Below are 9,662 nucleotides of genomic sequence, written 5' to 3' on the forward strand. Positions count from 1 at the left end.
GCTTGTTTCGTTCGGAAGTTAGCGTGATTTCAACAGACGGACGGACGGACATGCTCAGATCGACTCAGAATTTCACCACGACCCAGAATATATATACTTTATGGGGTCTTAGAGCAATATTTCGATGTGTTACAAACGGAATGACAAAGTTAATATACCCCCCATCCTATGGTGGAGGGTATAAAAACTATATTTAACCAAAACATACCTTTAGTTGGCCACTTTCTTAAAAATACAACTTTTGGAAATGGAAATATAATAATTTTACACATTTCTAAACATGGTCCAAAAAAGATTTCGTAAAGATGTTCGGCATTACATACTACTATATTACATTTTTTACAATGAAACTTCAAAATGTGTCTTATTAAAGACTTACGGCCATTTTCATGTAGCTCCGTTAGGCTTTAACTGCCAGTTAACAGAAAGTAAATTGCAAATATCTTCTCTTCGGTTAACTTTAACTGAAAAATTTTCGTCAGTTAAGTTCCTAACTGGCCTATGGAATATAAAGGCAAGATGACAGCTTCGTCCATAATATGGTTTAAAAGTTGGTTAGTTAATGGAACACTAACGGAGCTTTATGAAAATGGGGGTTAAAGTCAAAACAGAATATTGCTTGATGTAAACGAAATAAACTGTGATTTTCGAAGAAAAATTATTTTTTTTAATTCAAAAATGTTGTAGCAAAAAAAATTTTTTTTGGTTACAAAAGTTTAAATTTTTGAAGTAATATTCGATATACGTTTTCTAAAATTTTTTCTTTGCGTATGTAATTTTAAACATTTTATAAAGTAACCCACATACATGATAATGACCGTTACATATTAGCGTATCCATATAACTTTCTTAGGGGGGAGAGGCGGTGAATGGGCATAGCCCATGCCCAAATAGGCACACAACATTAATTTCTTTTCTCCGAAACGAGATGTTCTTTTATTGTAAAAGATGTTTCCTTCAGTCCAAACGAAGTTTGTTACGATAAACGGCAACCGGTACCATATATAAAGATTTGTTATGCCGGTCTTTTTATAAAATAGATGTGGATGATATATAGAGAGGCAGAGAGATATTAATTACCGCAACTGTAACAACAATTAATTTTACATCGAAATTTATCATCCTTTTGTTTAACCTCATAGTATATAGTAGAACGTTGATAAGTATTGTAGTAATCATATATTGTAATAGGAGACAACTTTCGATTACAAACTTCATGGGTTCTCTCAGCAGACACATCGAAGTTAACTGGTTCACCATTTAAAAGACTTTGGAAATATACGACTATCAATGTAGCTTCATTTTTTGTTTCAACTCGTCGCACTTCCTGACTATCACGAATACATTGTAGAATATCATAATTGGTACTATATCCAGAAGGTAGAGATATTTCCATTATAGTCATATTGGATTTCTTAATTTCTTGATTTTGTGGTTTGAATTCGACACTAATGTTCATGAATAGATGGCCAGGATACAGAGGCTTCTTAGCCTTATGTTTGACAATAAAACTAGGTACCATACCTGGAGTTGTCAAGCTGTAACTGTAGGATAATTGTACCAATGTTAAGCCTTTCCCTTCGGCTGTCAGAGATATTTGTCTGGTTGTTTTGGGAAGCTGAAAATGAATTATGCTATATTTGATTAATGCAATTTCAATTTATTGGATCAATATTTAATGATTGAAGTATAAACTGGTGTTTCTGAATTCCAACTAAAATCAAATTGATTCATTTCCAATGTTAGTTAATAATGTTAATTATACATAAGGGTTTCAACTAAAATGTCATTGAGGTACGTTAAATTTACTTCATACTACAAAGTCTTGAATGCTCATCATAAAAGGAAATGACAATGCATTAATACCAATAAATTAATAAGTGATTCTTAATATTTATGTTTATACATAATTTAAATACATTTTTAAATATTCTGTTTTTTATTGTGTGTTTATTCTTCAATCATTATTGTTGTTTTGATTTCAGCTTAAAACCATGCGTTGACTAAACTACAAGAGTAGCTTAACCAATAGAGGAAACGTATGTTAGTCAAACTGATTAAATTATTTTGTGTAATTGATTATCCTTGAGATAGAAACTTTGAATCAATTTGAAGATATTTGTTTCTGTGTTATGGTGAATTATCTCTACTTACCACATGACTCTGAGTGAGTAGAGATTCCTCCTGGCTTACCAAAATGGTACCTTTTGTTGTTTCAATACCTTCATCAGTTTGTGCTTCATATTGAATTGTAATTGGACCTTCATCTGTTGCATCTCCATATTTTTGGGCATATTCGTATAAAGCTTTGAGTCCTACTGCAGTGGCTTGGGAAGATTCGAAACCACCATGATAACTACGTTTTCCCATTATCCATTTTATTATTGGCAATATATTGTTGAAGGATTTATCCGCCTCCATTAAGGATTGGCAAATGTAAGCAGTTATTTCGACTTCATTATGGAAATCGTTTGAAGAACTAGACCACCATTTTTGATTATTTTCAAATTTTGCTCTGGTTTCCAATCTCTGCAAAACAATTTCGGCTTTTGGATGTTTTACTTTGCAGAATACCAAAAGACCAATAGCCAAAGCGTAGGTGTCATCTTCTTTGTCCACATTTTCGTTAAGGTATTGTAAAGATTTCTCGATTTGGATGTTATATTTCGTAGCATATTTCTAAAAGAGATCATGAAGGATTAGAGTATATAATCTGAAATATCATGGATTCTCATCCAATAAATTTATTGTGACAAGTAAGGAAAGTGTAAAGTCGGGATGGGACTACCAGCCTTCACCATTCTATAGACTCCCAGCAAAAAAGAGCTTCCAAAAAAGTAGTTTAGATCCCCAAATTTGTGATCCGGAAGTAGTGGGAACTTGGATCATCTCCAATGAATTTTGCATGTCATAGGAGGAATGGAGTACTTCTGTTATAGGACGAAAGTACTCCATTTTTTTGATCCTTTGCATTGCTTTAGTAGTTGTTCCTAGGAAGAAATTTTAAAAACTAAAAAATATTTTTTTTTCCAATTTCACTTTTTGTTTTTATACCCTCCACTATAGGATGGGGGTATATTAACTTTGTCATTCCTTTTGTAACACATCGAAATATTGCTCTAAGACCCCATAAAGTATATATATTCTGCGTCGTGGTGAAATTCTGAGTCGACCTAAGCTTGTCCGTCCGTCCGTCCGTTGAAATCACGCTAACTTCCGAACGAAACAAGCTATCGACTTGAAACTTGGCACAAGTAGTTGTTATTGATGTAGGTCGGACAGCATTGAAAATGGACCATATCGGACCACTTTTACGTATAGCCCCCATATAAACCGACGCTCAGATTTGGCTTGCGGAGCTTCTTAGAGGAGCAAAATTCATCCGATCCGGTTGAAATTTGGTAAATGGTGTTAGTGTTTAGTGTCTCACAACCATGCAAAAATTGGTCCAAATCGCTCCATAATTATATATAACCCCCATATAAACCGATCCCCAGATTTGGCTTGCGGAGCCTCTAAGAGAAGCAAATTTCATCCGATCCGGCTGAAATTGGGCACGTAGTGTAGGTATATGGTCTCTAACAACCATGCATAAATTGGTTCACATCGGTCCATAATTATATATATAGCCCCCATATAAACCGATCCCCAGATTTGACCTCCGGAGCTATTGGAGGAGCAAAATTCATCCGACCGGGTTGAAATTGGGTACGTGGTGTAGGTATATGGTCTCTAACAACCATGCAAAAATTGGTTCACATCGGTCCATAATTATATATATAGCCCCCATATAAACCGATCCCCAGATTTGACCTCCGGAGCTATTGGAGGAGCAAAATTCATCCGACCAGGTTGAAATTTGGTACGTGGTGAAATTTGGTACATTGCGTCAGTATATGGCCGCTAACACCCATGCCAAAATTGGTCCATATCGGTCTATAGTTATATATAATCCCCAAAAATAATTTACCAAAATTTTATTTCTATAGAAAATGTTGTCAAAATTTTTTACTATAGAAAATTTTGTAAACATTTTAACATATTACTATACCCAACAAAATTTATGATTACTGGTGGTACCTTCAACTTTTGTGGAAGTGGAAAATCTTACTCAGACTTCACATCATTGTTGTTGTTGCCATGAATCCCTGTAGTTGCTTTCTTCGCCGTTTTGTGGGTTGTTGAAATTTCGTTTGGCTTAATTTAAAATTGCTGCATTGTTATTGTTGGGTGTAATTTAAAATTCGGTTGCTGCTATTCTTATGGGTACAAAAACTAATAATTTAGATCATATTTAAGTGGGAAGAATTCCCCAGTCCTTCATTGCACTTTATTTCTATAAAAAATTTTGTCAAAATTTTATTTCTATTGAAAATTTTGTCAAAATTTTATTGATATAGAAAATTTTGTCAAAATTTTATTTCTATAGAAAATTTTGTCAAACTCAATTATTTACGTATTTAATTGGCCTTTTTTTGTTTAATATATACCCCGTATGGACTAACTTGCAATTGAGAAGACGGTGTTAAGAAGTTTTAAGATACCTTGCCATCGGCAAGTGCACGCAGAGAAGGAATATGATCACCCCAAACATGTTTTAAGAGCAAAATATTTTTGGACGGTGACCATTGAACATTTTTGTCGCAAAAATGTTGTTTTCTCGGCAAACATATACATGGTTGCCGAAATCAGACATATGTTTTTTGAGAAAATAACATGGTTGCCGCAAACATGTTACATGTTCTCCATCCAAAAATAAAATGTTGCTCTCGAAACATGGTTGAGGTGATCATATTCCTTCTCTGGGTGTGTTACCGCAACCCAAGTAATTCGATTGTGGATGACAGTCTTTAGTACAATTTTCTATGCAATCCATGGTGGAGGGTATAAGATTCGGCCGGCCGAACATACGGCCGTATATACTTGTTATTAATATTTTTTGTTACCCTTTTATTTTCTTATTATCTAATTTTTACAAATTGAAAAACATCTTCGCTTCCACCGGGGGTTTAACCCGGGTCTGTTGGAACCATAACAGAACGCCTTAGTACACTCAACCACAAACGTCATTGAACACGATGCATCAAAACGTCTATTCAAATATTTGTGATATGAACCAAAAATGACACCACGGCATGACATTCTAACTACTTCCTGAGATGTTCATTATTATTATGAATGAAAAAATAAAGAACGCTGATTCAAATCTCACCAGCAGAAATTTTTTTACTAAATATTTTTCTAAAATTTTTTTTATGTTATACATCGTTTTTATTTTGTTTTTTTTTTTGGCATATTCATTAGAAATCAACAAAAAATAAAAAAAAATTGTCGTAATTTGCAACACCTTCTCAAAAGAACTTCTATGGAAGTGAAAAAGTCAAACGGCACAGGTTCAAATCCTAGAGGGGATGATTTTTTTATTTTTTTTTTTTTTACTTTTTTATTGATTCTCTATTCCTTTTTGCTAAATTTAATTGTCCAAAACTTAAATTTTCGCCTAAAAGAGCCTAATTGTGTACTTTCTAATGCTTGTCCAAAAGGACTGTACACTGAAAAAACAGTGAACCCACCAGGAAAGATAACTTTCGATTAATTTTAGAAAATTTGGATCTTTTTTAGAAAATTTTAACTAAACGGTATTACAAGCTCTGGCATCACTCCGATATGGCAAATATAAGTAAATATTTTTCGACAAATTCAAGAAAATTTATTAGACATAACTAAATTTTTTCTGTAGTTAAAGAAAATTTTGTAGTTTTAAGAGAAATCTTGGAGTTCAAAATTGCAAGAATGTCTTTAGTGACATACGAAGTTCATGATGGACACATTTTTGGTAAAATTTACAAATTTAAAGAAATAATGAACTATTTTGTAAGAAATACGAAATTAGGAAATCTTTATGCTTTATTTGTGTATAACTTTTTCCCGTTTTTTAGTTCATTTAACTAACACACGCAAAAAATTAAGACTACATTTAGCCAAATTTGAGTAAGATCGGTTGATAAATAAGGGTTTTATGGCCAAATTTAGAAAAATCGGGCGGTACATATATATATGGGAGCTATAGCTTAATCTGAACCGATTTCGATGATTTTTTGGACATATAGTTAGTGCTACAGAAGATTATATTTAGCTAAATTTGAGTAAGATCGGTTGATAAATAAAGGTTTTGTGGCCAAATTTGGGAAAATCGGGCGATACATATATATGAGAGCTATATCTAAATCTGAACCGATTTGGATGAAATTTTGCAGACTTGAAGGGCGATGGAAATGATTACCTTTTGCCAAATTTGGTGACGATCCGTTTGACAAAAAACGCAACGTGACCCCATTTGTTGAAATCGGGCGATACATATAAAGGGTGATTTGTTAAGAGCTTGATAACTTCTTTTTAAAAAAAACGCATAAAATTTGCAAAATCTCATCGGTTCTTTATTTGAAACGTTAGATTGGTCCATGACATTTACTTTTTGAAGATAATTTCATTTAAATGTTGACCGCGGCTGCGTCTTAGGTGGTCCATTCGGAAAGTCCAATTTTGGGCAACTTTTTCGAGCATTTCGGCCGGAATAGCCCGAATTTCTTCGGAAATGGTGTCTTCCAAAGCTGGAATAGTTGCTGGCTTATTTCTGTAGACTTTAGACTTGACGTAGCCCCACAAAAAATAGTCTAAAGGCGTCAAATCGCATGATCTTGGTGGCCAACTTACCGGTCCATTTCTTGAGATGAATTGTTCTCCGAAGTTTTCCCTCAAAATGGCCATAGAATCGCGAGCTGTGTGGCATGTAGCGCCATCTTGTTGAAACCACATGTCAACCAAGTTCAGTTCTTCCATTTTTGGCAACAAAAAGTTTGTTAGCATCGAACGATAGCGATCGCCATTCACCGTAACGTTGCGTCCAACAGCATCTTTGAAAAAATACGGTCCAATGATTCCACCAGCGTACAAACCACACCAAACAGTGCATTTTTCGGGATGCATGGGCAGTTCTTGAACGGCTTCTGGTTGCTCTTCACTCCAAATGCGGCAATTTTGCTTATTTACGTAGCCATTCAACCAGAAATGAGCCTCATCGCTGAACAAAATTTGTCGATAAAAAGCGGATTTTCTGCCAACTTTTCTAGGGCCCATTCACTGAAAATTCGACGTTGTGGCAGATCATAAGTCTATTCATGATGAAATGTCAAAGCATACTGAGCATCTTTCTCTTTGACACCATGTCTGAAATCCCACGTGATCTGTCAAATACTAATGCATGAAAATCCTAACCTCAAAAGAATCACCCTTTATATGGGAGCTATATCTAAATTTGATCCGATTTCTTCCAAATTCAATAGCGTTCGTCCTTGTGCCCAAAAAACTCCCTGTACCAAATTTCATCAAAATCGGTTAATAATTGCGACCGGAATCCTGTGAACAACAAATACATGGACAGACGGACGGACGGACACCAAGCGCTAGATCGACTCAGGAGGTGATTCTGAGTCGATCGGTATATATTTTATGGGGTCTAAAATCAATATTTCTGGTAGGCACATTTTTTGGCCGATCAAACTTATAATACCCTGACCACTATGTGGTTTAGGGTATAAATAGTTTTAAGTATTTATAAAACTCTTCGTAATATTAACAAAGTTTTCTTAAGCCTTGAGTTATCACAATTTATTGAGAATTAAACTAAGTTAAAAGGTTATTCTATATTTATAAACAAAAAATAAATAAATAAATAATAACAAGTAAATACGGCCGTAAGTTCGGCCAGGCCGAATTTTATGTACCCCCCACCATGGATTGCGTATAAACTTCTACGAAAGACTTCATCCACAATCGAATTACTTGGGTTGTGGTATCTTAAAACTTCTTAACATCGTTTTCTAAATTGTGTGTTAGACCATACGTGGTATATATTAGATAAAAACGGTATGTATAGGTAAGTCTACAAATAATTATGATTCGATATGGACTTTTGCACGGTACGTAGAGAGCCAGAATTGAAATATGGGGGTCGCTTATATGGGAGCTATATAAAATTATGAACTTGATATGGACCAATTTTTGTGTGATTGCGGTTCGATTTATCTGAGGGATATATATAACTATAGACCGATATGGATCTAGTTAGACATGGTTGTTAACGGCCATATACTAGCACAATGTACCAAATTTCAACTGTCTCGAATGAAATTTGCTCATCCAAGTGGCTCCACAACCAAATATCGGGATCGGTTTATATGGGGCCTATATATGATTATGGACCGATATGAACCACTTTTGGCATGGTTGTTAAATATTATATACTACCACCACGTACCAAATTTCAACCAGATCGGATGAATTTTGTTTCTCCAAAATGCACCGGAGGTCAAATCTGGGGATCGGTTTATATGGGTGCAATATATAATTATGGACCGATATGGACCAATTTTTGCATGGTCATTAGAGAACATATACCAACACCATATATCAAATTTCAGCCGGATTGGATCAAATTTGCTGTTCTTACAGGCTCCGCAAGCCAAATCGAGGTATCTGTTTATATGGGGGCTATATATAATTATGGACCGATGTGGACCAATTTTTGCATGGTTGTTAGAGACCATATACTAACACCATGTACCAAATTTCAGCCGGATCGGATGAAATTTGGTTCTCTTAGAGGCTCCGCAAGCCAAATCGGGGGATCAGTTTATATGGGGGCTATATGTAATTATGGACCGATATGGACCAATTTCTGCATGGTTGTTAGAGACCATATACTAACACCATGCACAAAATTTCAGCCGGATCGGATGAAATTTGCTTTTCTTAGAGCAATCGCAAGCCATATGTGGTGGTACGTTTATATGGAGGCTATACGTAAAAGTGGACCGATATGGACCAATTTTTGCATGGTTGTTAGAGACCATATACTAACACCATGTACCAAATTTCAGCCGGATCGGATGAAATTTGCTTCTCTTAGAGCAATCGCAAGCCAAATTTGGGGGTCCGTTTATATGGGGGCTATACGTAAAAGTGGACCGATATGGCCCATTTGCAATACCGTCCGACCTACATCAATAACAACTACTTGCGCCAAGTTTCAAGTCGATAGCTTGTTTCGTTCGGAAGTTAGCGTGATTTCAACAGACGGACGGACGGACATGCTCAGATCGACTCAGAATTTCACCACGACCCAGAATATATATACTTTATGGGGTCTTAGAGCAATATTTCGATGTGTTACAAACGGAATGACAAAGTTAATATACCCCCCATCCTATGGTGGAGGGTATAAAAACTATATTTAACCAAAACATACCTTTAGTTGGCCACTTTCTTAAAAATACAACTTTTGGAAATGGAAATATAATAATTTTACACATTTCTAAACATGGTCCAAAAAAGATTTCGTAAAGATGTTCGGCATTACATACTACTATATTACATTTTTTACAATGAAACTTCAAAATGTGTCTTATTAAAGACTTACGGCCATTTTCATGTAGCTCCGTTAGGCTTTAACTGCCAGTTAACAGAAAGTAAATTGCAAATATCTTCTCTTCGGTTAACTTTAACTGAAAAATTTTCGTCAGTTAAGTTCCTAACTGGCCTATGGAATATAAAGGCAAGATGACAGCTTCGTCCATAATATGGTTTAAAAGTTGGTTAGTTAA

General features: G+C 35.0%; 1 protein-coding gene across 1 annotated transcript; it reads right to left on the reverse strand.

The window, feature by feature from the left end:
* Positions 1–644: 644 nt before the first annotated feature.
* Positions 645–2,967, reverse strand: LOC142226575 (thioester-containing protein 1 allele R1-like). Its single transcript, XM_075296660.1, has 2 exons — positions 2,155–2,967; positions 645–1,618 (listed from the first exon to the last, which is right to left on the reverse strand). The coding sequence occupies exons 1-2, from the start codon at positions 2,419–2,421 to the stop codon at positions 1,073–1,075; spliced, it is 813 nt and encodes a 270-aa protein (XP_075152775.1). The 5' UTR covers positions 2,422–2,967; the 3' UTR covers positions 645–1,072.
* Positions 2,968–9,662: the final 6,695 nt, after the last annotated feature.

This window comes from Haematobia irritans, chromosome 2 (genome assembly GCF_050003625.1).
Source record: "Haematobia irritans isolate KBUSLIRL chromosome 2, ASM5000362v1, whole genome shotgun sequence".
Lineage (NCBI taxonomy): Eukaryota > Metazoa > Arthropoda > Insecta > Diptera > Muscidae > Haematobia > Haematobia irritans.